We start from the raw sequence: 19,363 nt of genomic DNA, 5'->3' as shown, positions 1-19,363 counted from the left end.
TCAGCTCCAGCCAGTTGCTGCCAGAATGGGGCACAGGCCCCAGTGTGCCTGCCCTTTGATTATCTTAAGGGACATATAAAATGCTGATTTTTATATGCATCTCCCAATTTTTAATGTGTTAGCAACTAAATCGAACTCCCAGACTTTCTGCAGACTATATTCAGTCAGCAGTGTCCAGTTGACTAACTCTGCTCTGAGGGTTTATGAAGGAACTGTCTGGATGGAGTCAGCAGGGAGGCCTCACTGGCAGGTGGGAAGGAGAGAGGGGAGGTGAAGGACCCTATTCTCAGGTAGGTGGTTGTCCCCCCTATTTCTCGTAGCTAATTCCCAGTCGTTCTTCAGTTCTTGACTGAAATAACTCTGCCTCTAAGAGGCCTTCTCGGACAAGGCCCATTCCAGCTTCAGTTGGATACTTCTCCACATTCCTCAGCATCTTCTGCTTCCCCCATGACAATGGTTATCATTGTCATTTGTCAGGGCGGTTTTGTTCACTCTTGGCTTCACAGCACCTGACAGAGTGGTGATGCATGGTCGACACTCATGACAGACACAAGTATTTGCTGGATGAACACGTGAATGAGGCATTCCAGGAAGGGACAAGTGTAGAGAAACAGCATGAACCAAGTCCCAGGGGGAAATAGCACAGGTCTCCCACTCACCTATGTCCCTTTGCTCTCCTCTGTCTTACAGCAAGTCAAAACCGTGAGATTTCAGAATTACAGCCCTCCTCCCGCCAAACATCACACCTCTGGGAAGCCTGAACAACCAGCCACCCCGAAGGGGTCCCAGCCTGAAGCAGCCCCCTTGGGCCCAGAGATGACCGTCCTATTCGCCCACCGAAGCGGCTGCCATTCTGGACAGCAGACAGACCTCCGGAGGAAGTCAACCTTTAGCAAAATCATGGCCCCAGCGCCCACTGCCTCGACCACGCAGACCGTGTTTCCCAGCAAATGAATCTACAGGTGGCTTTTCCTAGACCCCAAAGAGGTGAATTGCATTTAAATACAGTATGCCTCCACTGAGGGCGTCCTGCCATTCTTTGGGGACTCAAGCATGGGTCCTTGTTCTGCCCATTTTACCTCCAGGAAAGGACAGGTGGGAGTGGGGATTCCTGCCCTGGCTGGGAAGATAGACTAGACGACCTTCCAAACATAATGATTCAATGTAGCAAGGCCACTACCCAGACCAAGGAATGGGAGCTCATCCTGCCCACTCTATTCCCCAGCGTGGAGTGTGCAGCCTCTCATCCTCTGGGTTCTGTGTAGAATTTCTATGATGTTATAAAAGGGGCTTCAGCCAGGGGGGTCACAATGGTGGAATGCTGGCATTACTTCTTTGACCTCAACATCTTAGAACAGCTTCTGCCATCTTCTGGGACCTAGACACCAGCCACTAGTAGCCACCATATCTTTGTGCTTCCATCGTCATAATCCTGGCTGCCAAGGGAGAATTTCTGGGAAGGGTGTGAGACAGATACTTTGAACATTCCAAGAACCCTCTAAACCAAAGAGAGACAGCTTCCTGGCTTTGCTCCAAACAAGGTCAGAGAGAAAGCTGACTACCGTCATACTTTAAGCTTCTCAATCTGTTTGCCCACATATAATCCTACATGATAGATAAGCAGGAATCACATACTCGTGGAGAGGGTCTTGTATGGTGTTACGGACAATTCATTCATCCTGGCTCTAGTCTGATTTCCCCAAGAAAACAAAGCATGCTTAGAAACAGCTTGGTAAGGGGTTTGAGTTTAGATATACGTTCTGTTTGCATTGCAACAGTCTTTACTTTCACTGATTTCTTCTATTTGGGGCAGACTAGCTGTTTCACCAGGGTGCAGAATAAGGCAACAATGTCACTGAGAAGATGCCAATCCACAGCTGGGTTGGGGGTGCCTTCTAGAGGAAAGTTTCTATAAAAAGGGACTGGACAAATAAGGTTGGAGAGGAAAAGTGGGTAAGAAGGAGGAGAAAGGGAGAGTGAAGAAAATATGGAGGAGAGAGTGGGGAGGTGATGAGAGTGAGAGAGAAAGAGGATTAGGGGAAGTGTCAGGGAAGAAGATAAAAGAGTAGGAGAGCAGCCTTGACATTCTTGACAGGTGGGGAAAGAAGGATGGAGTCTGCAAAAGTAGGTGACCCCACTAAGATGGGGCTGAAGTGAGTGGGACCAGCCAGGCAAAGCCTTGTAAACGGGGGTAAAAGAGCACCCCAGGGAGTGGAGGCAATGCTGTAAGACAAATCATTAATTCTCATTTAACTTAATTGTTGTGATTTAACATTCATTGCATGCCCATCAATGTGGGCACTTTAGTGCATAAATGCCATTTGCTACTAAGCCTGGATGTCATTTAAAAAAACAAAAGGCTGGGCTTCCCTGGCAGCGCAGTGGTTGAGAGTCCGCCTGCCGATGCGGGGGACACCGGTTCGTGCCCCCGTCCGGGAGGATCCCACATGCTGCGGAGCAGCTGGGCCCGCGAGCCATGGCCGCTGAGCCTGCACGTCCGGAGCCTGTGCTCCGCAGTGGGAGAGGCCACAGCAGTGAGAGGCCCGCGTACCGCAAAAAAAAAAAAAAAAAAAAAAAAAAAAAGGCAGGTCTAATTAGACCTTCTCCCTGGACAGTTCTTGAAGATCCTGGGATTAAAAACATCCATATTTTATGTACCAACCACACACTTGGCAAACTAAATTGTCAAGACTTTTCCAGGCCTTAATAAAACAAAAACCAAACCATAATCCTGCCAAGGAATACTGCACCTGTGTCAGACCTTTGGGGTTGGTAGAGCCAATGTGGTCACATGCTCTGGTGTTTCTGTGTGATAGTGACCCACGTCTATTCCACAAAAATTGTCAGGCCCAACTGCATGACTCAATGAGCTGAATATAGTAATCCAGATGGAGAAATGGGGAAAAGTCATAAAGACAGGCAGGCATCGTATGATTTGTCAAAATATGAGTACTTACACCTCGTATTTACCCCAAAAAGCATTCTCGGTGAGTTAATGAGTTTAGCAGTCTACACCCAGAGTGGCAGACACACGGCATGCCCAGCCAGCCAGACATTTAGTCTGTGCCTCAGTAGCAATGGAGCCAGTTAATGTGTAACTGTTGTGGCTGAAAAGTAGGTTGTTTGGGCGTAGTGAAGATACAATCCATACCCTCCAAATGAAACAGAATATTCTTCCCATTGTCCACGATCTCTATAGAGTAACCTCTCTGAGAAATGTAAACAACGCCAGAGGCTGGCCATCCCCATTCCATCCAGCCTTCTTCCCCCATGCCCCGCATCAGACTCACTCCCTCCCAAACCAAATCCCATCTCTGCAGAGTCATATGAGGATTTGAAAGGGGCAGTACAAGTTGAACTCGCTGGGCACTGCCCATCATTTATTCTACCACCATGTTTCAGATATTTCTATGAGCTGGGTACTGCAATGAGAACAAGAGATACATTCTCTCCCATAATGTCCACCATAACCTTATAAGGCAAGTACAATTGTCCCCATTATAGAGCCAAGGAAACTGAGGCTTGAAGGGTAACCACAGACAGTGACAGAGCGAGTTTGATAGCTGCCCTCACCCTATCTAACTTCAGAGCCTAACTTGGGACTACGCTACATGAACCAAGAGACCATCCTTGATGTCAGGCCACTGACTTCAAACTGCAAGGAGGTGGCATAATGCAGTGGTTACAATTGCAGGCTCTGCTGCACAAAGACTGGGTCCAAATCTTCATTTACCACGTGCTAGCTATGTGATGCTGGGCAAGTTACTTAGCCTGTCTGAGCCTTGTCTTCTTAAATAGGAACGATAATAGTGCCAACCTCACTGGGCTATTGTGAGGGTTAACTGAGATGATAAAGTGACTGGAACCATGCTGGCACATAGTGAACACCTGATAAATGTTAGCCTTGAATGTTTTCAAGGAAGCAGACCATCGAAATTCCAGGTGAAAAAGCTGAAAACAAGGGCCTGTCCGGGGATGTGGTGCTAAAAGGAGACCAAGTAGCCTAGTCATGGAGGTCACAACACAGTCTGAGTCCTGAAGGACAAGAAGAGTCAGGCAGACAAAGGGGTGGGTGCCCAAGCAGGGAAAGCAGCATTTGGCAATGGGTTTAAACGTAGCAATCAAGCCAAGTTCTCTTGCACCTAAGTACCGAGGAATCTACTCCTTTGTGGAACATTCCCGGGATCCCAGTGGGATCCCTAGCACCTCACGTCTGAAGCCAGATATTCCATCCTGTGAGAGCTCCATCCCCTCAGCTAAGACTCAGAGTCCCTAGAAGAGGTGCCCCTTCACCCCGTGATCAGACCTGACACCTCAGTGCTAGGAAAGCTGCGGAGGGCAGGCTCTGCCTGGGGGCGGGGGCAGAGAGCAGGGGGGGCATCTGAGAGGTGAAGGAGGGGCACAACCAGCTGAGGACAGACTCTGAGGGCCACACCTAAGGAAATGGTGGAGTCACACTTGACTTGAGCAGCATCAAGGGCCTCACTTAAAACTTGTCTCCTTCCCTTATCACGGGGGACCAGCTGCACCTCCTCCACCCTTCCCCCTCCCACAGACAGAGCTTTTGTAGCAGGAAGAGTTTAAAGCGACGCCCTACCTGTGACTTGGTGAGATGCAGAGCTGACTCACTGACTTCCAACTTCCCTTGACAATTCAGAAGGTCCGTCCACGCCAGGCCTGCGCTCCCGACTGGCAGCCATCTGATGGGGCTGCAATTGCCATGAAACGGACATGCGCTTTTCAATTTGCCACGCAGCCCCAGTAGCCTGCTTCACTCACTCACACGACCTGCACCTGAACTGGGCACGTTCCCCTAGAGACTGCGTGCTTGACTTCATCTCCCAGAGGCATCATAAACCCCTTGAAAGTTACAGCTGGATCCCCAGACATCCACTGATCCAGGCACACAGGTCTCAGGAGCATAGCAGGCCAAGCCAGGGCCCTACAGGGTGTCGTTCAGTAGTTTTGAGGTGGGGACTAAGCCTCTGTGCTTTCAACAAGCTCCCCAAGTGATTCTGAGGCACATGAAGTATGAGAATCAAATTCACCTTTCTCATGTGGTATAGCAGAGCTGACATTTGGATCTGACATTCAGCAGGAGTATGACCTCACTGGTGGTTAATATATTGAAATCGTCCCGTACTGATAGGTGAATAGTAGATGCTCTGAGCTCCCCAAGACCTCTCCCCCCTCCCACACCCTGGCCCTTTCTCCATGTCGTCCTCCCCATCGCTTTCCCATCCAACAGCTAAAAAGCTAAGGCCAGCTGCAGCAATAAAGCCCTTCTTCATGCTGATTGGCTAGTGCCTATGCCATACTGATTACTAAATATCTTGACTGTTACCCTATTATAGAGAATAAGGCCCAGAGGTTGAGAGCACTGCTGTCAAACCTGACACTCTTCCCAACCCCCATCCTGGCCACTGTTCATCCCTCGACAAGCACCTTCATCAGGCCCCTAGCTTAGGAAAGGAGCTGACTTGGAGGATGAGCATTTCCATGCCTATTCACCTACCTTTTTCAGCTAAGAGTTTCATAGGCATAAGGAATGCACTTCAGCTTCCCAGCTCCTCTGGCATCATGTTGGCAGGTATGGAAGCACATAATTTGCTTCAATAAGATGAGCAGGCCTCCATCTTGATCCTCTCCCCAGCCCCTATTCACACGGGCAGCCCCACAGCCTCTGACTCCCTTCCCAGGAAGTGAGAAGCTGAAGCAGGTAGAATAACAAGGGCCTCTCAAGCCTCTCCAGCTGGGAGCAAGTACTTAACAAGCTGGGCTCTCCTGGGGCAGCAGCTGCTGTCACTGATGCTTCTCTTACTTAGTCTTGAGAGTAAAGACTCCAGTTCCCCCTTGGGCTAAGTGAAAGGAGTGTTAGCACTTACAGAAACCTCTTAGGTGAGCCTGAAAGGCAGTCACCTAGGGGAATGTGTTTGGCAGGCAACACTAAGCCAGAGGAATTAACTCCAGAGAGCCCTGCAGCAGGTTGGTGTCCCTGAGGATAAATCTCACAAGGACGTTTTTCTTGAAATAGAGCAATGTTAAATGATGATCAAAGCCACCTGCTGTTGGCCAGGCCATAGTATTGTGCCCTAGACCAGAGCAGAAACAAAATGTTCCCAGGAAGCCCTTCTGCCTATTGACCTATACTTTGACAAATGGAATGCAGCAGAGGTGGGATCAAAGATGACGGGACGGAGGAGCATTAGATTCACCCATCCAGCCATCCATCCATCCCTCCATCCATTCATTCAACAACAGTTCATTCATCACGTACTCTGGACCAGGCTCTATGAGAGGCAACAGAAATAAAGTAGTTACCAGGATAGATAAAAATACATATGGCCCTCACAGAATGTTGTTTCTTATTACTTTTTTCTGGATTTTGGGCTCCTTTCTGCTTTTCTCCCCTTTTATAATTAAATGTTCTATAGAAATATATAGGATAATAAAACCAATAACCATATACCCACCACCTAGCTTTTTAAAAAATAATTGAAACCTGCTGTGTGCTTCTCCCAGTCCCATTCCTTCCTTCCCCACCTCCCCACTTCCTTCACAACCACTATCCTGAATTCCATGCTTATCACTCCCTGTAAAATTCCCAATCATGTACCATATGGAACTCGGAGTGCAGCTCATAGAGGTACTCAGTAAGCACTAGTCAAAGCAAGTATTGCAACCTGGGGCCATAGATACCCTGCCTGAATATTTGAACTCCCATCTGGCTTCTGTCACTGGGACTCTAAAGCTTTGATTCATTGCTGGGAATTGAGATTTTGATGCACCAGCATGTCTGGTTTTGAGAAGTTTGAGTTTAAAGGGGTTTTTACAAGAGTTCTTCCAAGTACAGCTGTTTTAGGAGGACTTGTTGCTCCTGAGTAGAGAAAATATGGGTTGTGGCTGTGCCTGCATTGTTTGAATACAGAGTTTTCTACCTAGCTCTCCTCTGGGTGTTGTCTGGAGCCTCTGGGTAGCCAACTGCAAAAACCAGAGTAGCTCCTCAACTTCTGAAACTAAAACAGATCTTGCTGCTGCTGCCACCAAATTCTTATAAGAACCTCGTGAAGAGTGCAGAGAAAAGTTATTTTTGTCCCCAGACTACAGATCAAAAAACCGAGACTCCGGATATTTCAATGCCTTGATTAAGGTCACATAATTAGTTTGAGATGGAAGGGAGACTACTGATTCTTCATCCAGCAATAACTGTCACCATTTACTGAGCACCTACTGTGTACCAAGCACTGTACATGCATTATGCCATCCAATCCTACCCAACCCTATGAATGCAGGTACTGCTATTATTCCATTTTAGGGATTAGAATTATGACTCACAGGTCAAATGACCTGTCCAAGGCAACAAGAACTAGAACCCAGGACTCTAAATCCAAACCTTAATCTTAAATCACCACATCCCTCTTCTTCAATAGCAACTGTAAGCACATAACATGGTTGAGGTTGGAGAGGTTGCACAAATGTGTGTGTGCTGCTGAGACCACAGGGGTGAGGATGAAGATGGGGGTGGGGGAATGGTTTAACTCAGGCGGTCAAGCCCTCCCAGAGAATAAGTGTTGGGTTGGCCAAAAAATTCGTTCAGGTTCTTCCATAACATCTTAACAGAAAAACCCAAACGAACTCTTTAGCCAACCCATACAAGGGTCTTATCATCCAAGAAGTAGGGACGGGAAAGAAGGTGACTGAGAGTGTTCTGTACAGAGAAATCCAAAAAGCAAATCTACGCCTGCTGCAAGGGCGGCCAGACACAGCCCAGCAACTTGTAAAAGAACCAAAGCTTGCAATGTGGTTCTAGATCATTGACATCAAAACACAATGATTATTTTGCATTCCCTAGATCTCTCCCTCTTCTTGAGTTTACTTCCAGTTTTGCCTGTCCTCACTCTAAAGGATACAGAGTCCAGAAGAAGGGGAACATGATTTCCAAAATGACCCCCACTTTCATCTTCTCTGTGGGAACAAGAGGACTCAGAGAGCTGACACCTTCCAGTGTTCCATGCTGGTATTTTTCCGAAGTTCAAAGGCAATTGCTTTCGGGGGCGGGTGGGTAAATACACACCCACAGATGCAAGCTAATTATGCAGATAGGGTCACTGCTGGATGGACAAGAGCTGCAGCCTGGTAAGGACTAAAAGGATGCCAGCCAAGACCCAGGGAGAAAGGCAAAATGCATTCGCAAAGGCCATTTTGTGTATCCCTGGTGAACACTGTTAGAATCAATGCTAGCGTGACCGACCGACTTGATGAAGGCCACTTGCAATGTCAGAGTTTGACGGCTGTCAGTCGCACGTGTCCTAGAGGCCAGAGCCATCCTAATGTCCTTCCCATGAAAACAACTCCCTGGACCATCTGAGAGGATTGTGAGAACTATTTGCAGTCAGGAGACTCTCACAAATAAGCAAAAGCAAGCGTGAATCAAAACATAAGGAGACAGCAAAAACGCCTGGGGGACCATAGAGGAATTCAAACAAATATCACCTTCAAAGGGTTGTACCTGGATCCCTACGCCTTCCCCACCCAGTTCCTTGGGAGATGCTTTCCATCTCTGTCTAGGAGAGAGCTGGAGGACCACACTGCCTGAGGTCTGCCTGAGGAGAACATGTCAGTCACAGCTCGAGAGAGATGGCATCAGCTTCCATGACAAAGGACAGAGCGGTCAGACAGCCGGAAGGCGCCATACTGTTTGGAATGGAAGGCTAATTTTAGATATCAGAACCACATTTCCAAATATTCCATCCTGCACGTTCTATTGATAAACTGAATTCTTTTTTAAGCTTACAGTCTTTTTAGATTTGGCAAATTTGATAGCTTGGACCTTCTTCATGGAGACCTCCAGTAAAGGACTAAATTTTAACACATCAGTCAACAAGGATTTGGGGGTAGCTATTCTAGCTGTACTCCCAATCCACTAGAACCTTACAAGATATGGAGAAACAATATAATAGCTAGGGTGACGGGTTTTGGAACCAAATCATCTGGGGTTTGGTCCCAGCTTGTCACCTACTAGTTAGGTTTCCTTTGGCAAATGACTGAAGCAACTTGAGAAAGCTACACCACCTCCCTAAACCTGCTTTCTCATCTGTAAAATGGGAATCAGAACCTCCACCTCATAGGGTTCTCAGCAGGATTAAATGAGATCATGCTTGTACAGCTCTGATGGTGATACGGGGTACATTGAAGTGTTCAATAAATGGTAGCTATTACCCATAAATGGGAATGGAGGCACAATTCAAAAACAGAGTACAAGAAAGAGCTAGGCTCAGAAGTAAGAGCAGGGAGTAATGAAGGAGTGTTTCAGCTGTCAGGAGGGCTCCACTGAGGCGAAACAGATTCTGAAAGATCGCAGCATGGAGAAATGAAGAGGAAACCACCTGGGGTCTGGAATCACATATCCCTGGGCTCAAATCCTGGCCCCACCACTTCTTGGCTGTCTGACCTTGGACCAAGTTAACTAACGTTTCTGAGACTTTCTTTACTCATCTGAGGAGTGAAAACAATAATCAACACTTCACAGAGTCATTGGGAAGATTAAGTAAGACAGATAGGCCAGATGCTGGCGTGCAGAAGGGACCCTAGCAGTGAATTCTGCAGTCATGACAAAGGCAGGTGATCAGGAGAAATGCTAAAATAAGAACAGAATCTTCTTACTACCATTCATTACACGTCTACTAAATGCCAGGGACTGAGCTAACTCCTTAGAGGGTCATTTACAGGGTGGTTAAATGCACAGTGAGTCAGGTGACCAGGATTCAAATCCAGGCTCTGCGCTTCCTCCCTGTGTGATCATGGGGAAGTCATTTAATCTTCCCAAACTTTAGTCCCCTTGCTTGTAAAATGCAGGTTCTAACTGTGCTTTCCTTGAGTGGTTTGGTGGGGATTAAAAGAGATGATGGGCATGAGGTCATTAGCACAGTGCCCAGCTCTTAGAAAATGCTCTGTGACGTTAGCTATCTTGACTGTTTGCATGCCTTTTCTCATTTAACATTCACAACAATCCCATGAGTTGGGTGTTATTGTCCCCTATTTATGGATCAAACAGATCTGAGGCTCTGAGGATAAATCACTTGTCTAAGGTCACAGAAAGGAAGCAGTGGGGCTGGCTCTGTAAGACTAGAAATCTCAGCTTCTTTGTTCTCTTCACTTTTCAGATCAGCTGGTCAGTGGCACCAGGGTTGAGGAAATATGACAGTTATTTTTAAATGTATCTCATGCCATAACCCTCATCAGTGTTTTGTCTTCTGGTTGTCCCTATCACCTCGCCTCCTCATCTGTTGAAGGTTTGAGGTTCAAGGTCATCTGTGACCCCGAATGCAGCCGGTGGGCACCTTGGTGCTGCCCCTCTGGGGACTCACTTGCAGCTTCACAAGGTTGACAAGGTTTATGAAATGTCCATTCTGATTTGCAAATAGGTCTGACATGGACATGCTTCCAGCTGGCTGGTGATTTCGATAACAACCCCTCCTCCTCAGTGCTAATTAACAGAAATTAAATGTCCCTGGCACACTTTGTAATTCAGAAAATGCATGTGCTGATTAGTTAATCCCCAGCTGGACACGCCATTATGACCAAGGGGCTCCAGGCCAAAGTCCTAGCTCTCACTCCATCTCCATTTAAAGTCACAGAATGTTTTCTTCCTGGGTAGAAATCAGTGTCACCTCATTCATTTATTCATTCATTTTCATTCAACAAATACTGATTGAGCATCTATGTGTGTGAGGTTTTGCCCCATACAGTTGGGATACAGCAGTGAACAAAGCAAGTGATGTTCCTGCCTTCATGAACGGGAGTAAATGGTAAACCATTAAACCCACAGGATTGTTTCTATATGACAGATGTTATGAAGGAAACAAAGAGGGGGGACGGAGAATGGCTGGGGGGGTATGCACTACATTGGGTAGGGTGGCCAGGAAAGGATTCTCCAAGGAGGTGAGATTTCAACTGAGATTTGAAGACTGAGAAGGAATCGGACATGCAGCATAGTGAGATAAAGAGGAACAAGCTCAAAGTGTCAAGGAAATTCATTCATTTATCAAACATTTTTGATCATACATTCAATATGTGTTGAATGAACAATTGGAGAATAAATGAATCCTCTTTTTCCTGCCAAGAAGGACCTTCACAGGAAAGATGAACTTATGGGCGATGCCACAAGCTTAGAGGCAAGTTACTTCCATTTTCTCCAGCCCTGTTTCACCTCTCAAACAAGGGGCTTGGCTCAGGCACTAGCATTCCAGGACTGCAGGATCTTAAGTACTCACCTTCCAAAGGGACTGCCCTCACAGCTCTTTAAAGCCATGATTCTGCAGCAAGCAAAAAGCAATGTCATTTTTCTACGCAGTCAAAATGGTTGTTTCGAATTATGTAGACAAGGCATAAAACGTCATCTGCTTTCTTATCATTAGGATATATGTATTGAATTCCCATGCCCACTTACTCATTCCAAGAATATTATTATTAGTTGCGAGTCTCCCTCTCCCCTTCCCTCCCTCCCTCCCTCTTCCTCCCCCCCCCCCATCTCCTTCACTCTCTTCCGCTCACCTTTCTCTGGCCTAGCAGTGGAGAGCCCAGGCTATAGAATCAGAACACCCATTGTATCTCAAGTGTGACTCACTGTGTGACTTTGAGCAAGTCACTTCACCTCTCTGAGTCTCAATTTTCTCATCTGTATAATAGGAAGAATAATAGAGGCCCTCTCATGACAATCATATAAAGTAAATACTGAGCTATTGTTATCCTCATTTTGTGGATTAGGATGTAAAATTTTAAGAACTCTATTCAGGTTTTTAAGGCAAAAGAGACTCCAGTAATGAGTGTGACCATGAGCCCGTTTAATGATCTGTATCCACCACCTGTAGGGTTTTCCATTCTTTGAGATAATCAAGAACCAGGAACATAATAAATAGCCTTGAAGAGGTCTCCTAATTTATAGTAATACTTTTGAGCCAACAGTGATAGACAGACCCCCTGCCTTGTGCCAGACACTTTTATGTGCTTTACTTATATTGACTGATTTTAAAATCTCACTACAACCATACAAAGTAAATACTATTACTATGCCCATTTTACAGGTAAAGAAACTAAGACCTAGAGAGATTAAATAGTTTCCATGGGGTCATACAGTTGGGACTTGGTGGAGCTTGGGAATAAACCCAGGCAATCGGACCCCAGTGGATGCTGCTAGCTGCTTGCCACCTCATTTAAGATGAGACACAAAAGCTTTCCTGCAGACATCAGGGTTTTCTACTTCAAGCAGACCTGTCCCCTGAGTGCTCAATAAGCAAAGCATTATTACCTGCCTAATCCTAAAACCCCTGGCCTGTAGACACAGGACTGATAAGAGCTGCTACCCAGTGCTGTACAACACCAGCCAAAGGTAAATTCACCCCTCCTGCCACTGATGGGATTTTTGAGTGTCCATTAAAATGTCAGTGGATCTTAGAGTTGAAGTTCTTTCTACATCATTTAGCACAACCTGGAAGATCAGATTCATGTGGCAGCTGGCCTTCCCTTGGCAGTTACTTCCTTATTACTTCCCTGTCCCTGCGCTCACCCTCAGAAATGCTACATCACAACAAAGGTAGTTAAAGAGCTAACAAACCACCACTACTCCCTTGAGATCCAGAAGCAGTTGTCTCAAATCACCTTGCCTCCAGTCTCGGAGGGATATGCCCCCAGCTGCTGATGCCAGGCCTGATGTGCAGATCAAAGCAGCCATTTCCAGGCCCCCTGTGATAGCAACGGGTTGACCCATCTCCAGAGGCAGGTGCCCAGCATCAGTGCTGGTACCCAATTAGGCACAGGGAGGAGAAGCAGACTATGTCTAACACAGGTGTCTTCCCTTTTTAGGGTTAAAAGTTGTGAATAGCAGGCTGAAACTCCGGCCCATGTTTGGGGGTGTACGATGGAGACAGCGTAACTCCAAATCCTGCATAACTTATTGTCATGATGGGACACAGAATGCGTCCTCATAATCACAGGCTTTCTATTCATTCGTGCTTCTCGCGTTGACTAGGAAGCAGCCACCTGGAGCCTCCAATGGCTCTTACTTGCTGTTATTCTGAGTGGAGCGCGTAAGTCCTGTCTTGCATGGGCAGGCCCTGAGAGCGCAGAGAAGCTCAGTTGTTAGCCCAGATGTGGCTGCCTGCTTGAAAGCTCAGGCTCCTTCTGTACACTTAGTCTCTGTAGCCACAATTCATGCTTCTGCCTTTGGAGAGTGGGTTTTGATCAGACTCCCAAAACCGATACTTCCCATAAACTTTGCTTGCAAGATCCAGCTGTCCTGTGCCACCCCGCAAAGAATGAACCTGTCTGTGATCATCACTAAAATTTCCCCAAAGACAAAACTGGCCTGTTAAATCAGCAGGAGTCGTTGGATAGAAAAGGACTCAGGCTCCAAATGAAAGACATTGGGCAGAAGATAGAAAACTCCCTCTCCTACTTACTTCCTGTTTTACTGGGTTTTCATGGGAATTCACTTGTGGACAAACTCCGAGCCTGGGTCTTTTAGAAAGCAAATCTTTTTAAATGTTATTGGACCAATTTCCCATCATCCTTTAGCTTTCTCCTGTCCCCCTTCAGCATGGTCAGTTGGGACTTCATTTGCACTCAGAAGGGCCAAGAGCCAAGCACTGGCAGCAAAGTCACAGAGAGCAGCCGGCTCCTGTGATGCCCATCCAAACCGCCTGCCCTCACCTGGACAAGGGGCAGCTGGAAGTGTTGGCTGCACTTCCTTCCGAGCATCCTCAGCCTCGGGAAGAGAAGAGGCACCAGGGGCTAGGCAGGAAGGGGAGGACATTGGCTACATGTGTGGGGATGACAGGAATGCAGGTTGGGTTTGGAAATCAAAAATAAAATATTTGAGGCTTTGGAGAAATTCTGGGGGCTCGTGAATTTTAACTTTATTTTTTAAATAATTTCAGACTTCTGGAAATGTTGCTAAAATAGTACAAGGAATTCCTGTATACCCTTCAGGACTAGGTTCCCTAGATATTAACATTTTACTATGTTTGTTTTGATCCTCTCTTTTATATATGTAGGTACATATATATTAATTAATTATTAAATTAAAATTTAATATAAATTTTATATATAATTTTTCTGAACCGTTTGGAAGTAAGCTAAAAATCAAGTGCCTGTTTTCCCCTAAACATTTCAGTGTGTATTTCCTAAAAACAAGGGTGTTACATAATCACAATGCAATTACCAAAATCAGGAAATTAACACTGATATAGCACTATTAACTACAGATCTTATCCAATTGTCCCATTCTTTTCCTTTACGGAGAAAACAGATTTTGATGTCTTGTCTAAGATCCCATCTAGGACCACATATTGCATTTGTCATATCTCTTTAGTTTCTTTTAATCTGGAACAGTTCCTCAAGATTCATTGTCTTCCGTGATCCTGGCATTTCAAAGAATATAGGCCATTTATTTTATAGAATGTCTCTCAATTAGGCTTTGTCTGACATTTCTTAATCAATAGATTCAGATTATTCATTTTGGGCAGTAATGGATGATAATCCTTACAAATAATCAAATAGGAATCCCTGAGTCCATACTATATAAAGAAATGAGGGAGAAGGAAAAGCTCTTCCTTACAGTACAGGGCCAACTAAAAATTGTAGAAGGAATGATGGAATTTTTTAAAATCCCAGTTTGACAACCACTGCAGTAACAATTGGTTCGAGCAAAAGTCATCATGGATTAAAACTAGTGTATCAGAGTATCTCCTCAAAAGATACTTATTAATCACAAATGGGAAAATAACAATTTTATAGTGAAGAAAGCTGGTAGACAACCACCTTAACCAAAAGATCAAAGTTAGCATCTCCAGTAATGGGGAAGTAGATAGTGTGTACCTCCCGATATGACGAACGGAGGACACGACATCTCTTTTGTGAAATGGAAAGACAAATTCCTGCCCAAAAGACTTAAGAATTTTAAAGAACTACAGTTCTAACCAGGCTGCATTCACACACAATAGATTCTAAAATCCTTTTCACCTTCACAGACCCCGCCTTGGAGATCTTCCCAGGAGGAGCTAGCAATAACCGGTTACTGAAGAGAGCAAATCGTCTGCTTGAATGGAAACCGCTCGGTACAGAGCTGTGGACCATGTGATACTCCTTGGACATCAGGGATGGTACAGGAATACCAGTAGGCTGGCCTCCAAGACAGCAGGGTAATAGGAGAAAAAGCAAATGTGTCTTCCCACAGTATCAATGGGTGGCGGGCCAGGTTGGAGAAAAGCACGTGAGTCATGTGCCGCTACACGTTACACCAGACTCCTGGCCCTCCTGTTATTCTGTTCTGCTGTCAAAGCCAAACTTTGTCTTGCCAATTTCTCACACCTTGGCACCTAACTGACAAATGAAAAGACCGAACATCAAATGCCTCCCAACACTGTGTCTGGCCTATTGCTCCAGCTCAGATTTAGAGCAGTACAGGGGATGGCATGATATTCTCCTCTCAGATGTTCAAGCCAGAGAGGCTAGTGCTTCTTCACAATGTCCCCAGCCTTCACTCCCTCCCCTGACTGTGCCTCCTGCATCACGCCACCACATCCACATTCTTTTCCATTCCAATTCCGTTCTGTCTTTCCACCCTGATACTTTCTGATCCAGAGGGTTCTTGTTAGAATATACCAATCAAGGAAATAAGGACTTAGTACATAAATAATCTCAGACAAGAAACGTGCATGATGTTATAAGGGAGATGCCACAGACTGCAGTGCTATTTCAAGTCTAAAGATATAAAAATCAGTTATAACCATGCAGGCTTTTTTGTTCAGAAATAAGTCATCTTAAAGAAGTCAAAAGAAGATATTCTACCCCTATTTTTTCAAAAAACTATAATTTAAAATATAAATTTTAAATTATCTGTGCTAACCTGAGAGAGAGATTGTACAGATAAATGAAACGCACAAATACCCCCAGACTCTTTGAGCCACGTGTTTTCATCTTCTCCCCCGTCTTAAGACATCAGTAAGAGTTTCATTTCTAAAAGCACATGCCACCTTGATTACCAAAGACGATGACAGGAACGCAGCATGATTTGGATGTGTATTGATAGATGGTTTTGAAGTTCAGTATCATAATTTTGCACTGAAGCATCCCCCGTCTTTCATCCAGTCCTGCTGGTAAGGAGCCAAGCCAAACCATGAGCTGAGTAAGGACTGTATTTTGTGGTTACAGAAATGTTTTCCTCTGTGTGAAGCTGTCACTTGCAGGGCTCAAACTGGCACCTGTGTCTTAATGGGATGACTAACTTAATGGACTTCTTAATCATAGCCTTCTCTTGGTTAACCCCAGGGGAAGGTGATAATAGGCAACAAGAAGCCCCACAGCATTGGCTTTATCTGCCAAGAGGTGGGTGAGAAGCAAGAGGTATGATGAGACCACAGAAAGGCCAATGCAGTGACAACGTCTCCTTCTTACATGTGGTCCATGATGGTACTGCCAATTGTCGGTCATCCCTTTTCTCTGAACTACTGTGACTAAATGTTGGTTCCATTTCCTCTGGAATGAATTCGGGTTTGGCTGGCTCCTCAGAAGCAATGAATAGAGAGATGCTGCCTTCAGATTCTTGTTACAATCATGAGGCCTTACAACCCACCTATAGGTAGGTTTCAAAGACTTCACTTGCCAGGGCAAAGTCATAGAGTGTCAGAGTTGGAAGGAATTTTAGTTTTATAGGTGATATACAGAAAGGTTAAGTATAGGCAAACTGTCCCCACAAAAGCAAGTTGTATAAGCTGGGTGGGGATGGGGGAACAATACAACTTTTAACGCCCAGAAACCATTAGACCACATTGGCTAATTATAGCTTTGTCCCCAAGGCCCTCTCGCTCAGACTTTCTTCTTCTTAGACTGGCTTCCCCCTCTCACATTTAGAATAACAGGAAACCACCACTCCTAATTTTTACACTTGCTGTTTTTTTCTTCTCTGGGAACTTTCCATGTCTTATAGTATCATGGAGGGTTTTATGAAGATTTCAATTTCCTTTGAAACTGCTTAGCCAAATAAACAAAATATTTTTTTTCTAAAGCACAAAATGAAGACTATGATTTGTTCCCACCCAAACTCAGAGGCATAAGAAAAGCTCCCCCATTTGCTAAAGTTTTCATCTCCAGACTGTGAGCTCCAGCACATATATTCCAAATTGTCGTGGGTCAAAAAGTGCTGGAGGTGGTGGGAATGCAGCCAAGGACGAAGTAGAATGATTAGAATGAGGTCAGCCCAGAAATGCACCAGAGAATAGTCTGCTAACCATGAAGTCTGAGTTTCATCTTCTGGAATTGTTGCTTCTTATTACTGCATGCTGGGTCAGGGGGAGAGGGTGTTGTTTAGGGGGAAAAAGGAGGAAAGAGAAAATGAAAGAGGAGAAAACTTCACTCCTCCATGGGAATATCAGCAGAAAATCTATAGACCCTTGTGTCTCTGCTTCTTTTTTCAGTACAATATTTTTAATAGACCAAAAGACAATCTTTATGATGTAATAGGTATGTGAATAATGTTTATAAAAAGGGTATATATAACATGTTAGTCATTATCAACTACTGTACAAATAAACCTTAGATATATAAAATATATAAACATATAAAAATTATTTTATAGGGCAGTGGACACTTTTCATATCTTCGTTCCAAAAAATAGAGAGTTCCAGGGCTGGCATCTTATTCTTCATTAGTGTATTGCACTGTAAAGCCAAAAGGTTTGGTGGGGTTTCATTTGTTCGCTTTCTGGTTTTGTAATTTATAATAATCTGAATGGATTACTTTGAAATGTCTGTTGCATATGTGTTGGTATTGTTTGCCCACACGGAGTCATCAGAGATCCGTCCCACATTTTGCATCCTGGAAAATCAAAAGGAACTTTCTAGTGAGAAGAAAAACACAGAGAAGCCTCCACTGTTGGGTAACTCAAATTTGTACCTCTAACAGCTTCTTGTAAGTCTGAGGCAATGGGAAGTTTAAGATCAAATTTGTTGTCTCTCACTTAAGCACTGGGCGTTGGATAACTTTTCTGCTGGGAAGCAAGTACATATTTTTGTTAAGTTCTTTCTTCATGGACTTGACATGTTCTAGGGGAAACTAGAAGTCATGGCCCTGAGCCACCTTTCTTCAGGACTACTCTCCACCATCCGTTTTCAAAGAACCATCCACATATTAATTCTCTGATGTTCCATGATTCATTGGCAGACTCAATGCTTTCAGAGCCCAGAGTTTTATTTGTTTGGGTTTGTGGCTCTAAAGAAGTGTTAAGTTTGCTCTACCACCGAGACTGATCAGAAGAAGCAAAGGGGAAAAGGGAGCTCCCTTGCTGGAGAGGTTCGCTTGCACCTCTGACCACCTCTGACCACAGCCAAGAGAAGCACTGGGCCAGTAGCCGGTGTGTGAAATGCCATCTACTCTTCACACAGTGAGGGGTCATCGTGTGACAGTGGAGAGGTCACCCAAGTCTCTTTTGCCAAAAATGCATATTGTTCCCAGCTGTAAGCTTGTGAAGCACAATATGTGTTTTTGCATGAAACAATAGAAGAGGTTTATTTTCACTTAATAGACCCGTCCCTCAGGCCTGGTGTTTTCAGTAGCTGGCTTGGAGCAGGGAGTACTTTATCATGTATTAAACGCCAACATTGCGCATTTTATTGTTCCCAAAGAGCTTTGGCCCCTGGCAGCTGCCCTGGACATCCAAAAGGAGGGCTGAGAGGAGTCCTTCGTCAGACAGGAATTGCTTAGTTTCAGTGAGGATGGCTGAGCGCAGGGGTGAGTGACACTTCCCCTCAACACTCACCAGGCTGAGTTCGCCTCCCTAGAGCAAACTCCGGTTTGCGCAACCACGAGGGCCCAAGAAGGCCTCTTAGCCAGAAACTTTCTCTGCTTACTTAGTGCAGGAGTTAGTAGCACAGCCTCAATAGCCTGACTGCCTGTCACTTACCAGCTGTGTGGCCTTGGGCAAGTTACTTAACCTCTCTGTGACTCAGGTTCTTGTCTGGAAAATGGAGCTGTAATACCTCCTTCCTGAGGGATGTTAAGGATGAAATGTCTTAAAACAAGTAGAGTGCTTTGAACAGTGCCTGGCAATACAAGCACTCAATACAATTCATGTTTTACCACCTTCATAATGTTTGCTCTATCCACCAACCAATTATATTATTATTTACCTAATGTTCTTTTAATTAACTCAATTTTAACCTAAAACTTGATAGAAAACTTTATATCCCAACTGTAAATGGAAAATTATATCATTTGCAGCAAATATAAGGTAACAGTAAATAGTAATAATAGCTGATATTTACCAAGTCCTTGCTCCTTCCCAGTCATTGTGCTAAGTGTCTTGACTTGT

The 19,363-nt window shown here is 45.0% G+C and overlaps 1 protein-coding gene across 4 annotated transcripts in view; it reads left to right on the top strand.

Annotated features, from left to right (window-relative positions):
- The window catches only part of SH3RF2 (SH3 domain containing ring finger 2), a 144,342-nt gene extending 125,157 nt beyond the window's left edge, over positions 1–19,185 (top strand). For 2 of the 4 annotated variants that reach the window (XM_027081719.1, XM_027081722.1), the window contains exons 10-11: positions 691–987; positions 4,518–13,888. In XM_027081719.1, the coding sequence (XP_026937520.1) occupies positions 691–954 (264 nt within the window). In that variant the 3' untranslated portion in view covers positions 955–987; positions 4,518–13,888. Of the gene's footprint in view, positions 1–690; positions 988–3,402; positions 3,871–4,517; positions 13,889–15,026 lie in introns of those variants that run through there. The other 2 variants (XM_027081720.1, XM_027081721.1) reach the window with 2 other exon arrangements.
- Positions 19,186–19,363: the final 178 nt, after the last annotated feature.

This window comes from Aethalodelphis obliquidens, unplaced genomic scaffold (assembly GCF_003676395.1).
Source record: "Aethalodelphis obliquidens isolate GAN/ISIS:26980383/991018 unplaced genomic scaffold, ASM367639v1 scaffold45, whole genome shotgun sequence".
Classification (NCBI taxonomy): Eukaryota; Metazoa; Chordata; class Mammalia; order Artiodactyla; family Delphinidae; genus Aethalodelphis; species Aethalodelphis obliquidens.
Note: the sequence above shows the minus strand (reverse complement) of the source record. Positions and strands in the feature narration are given on the sequence as shown.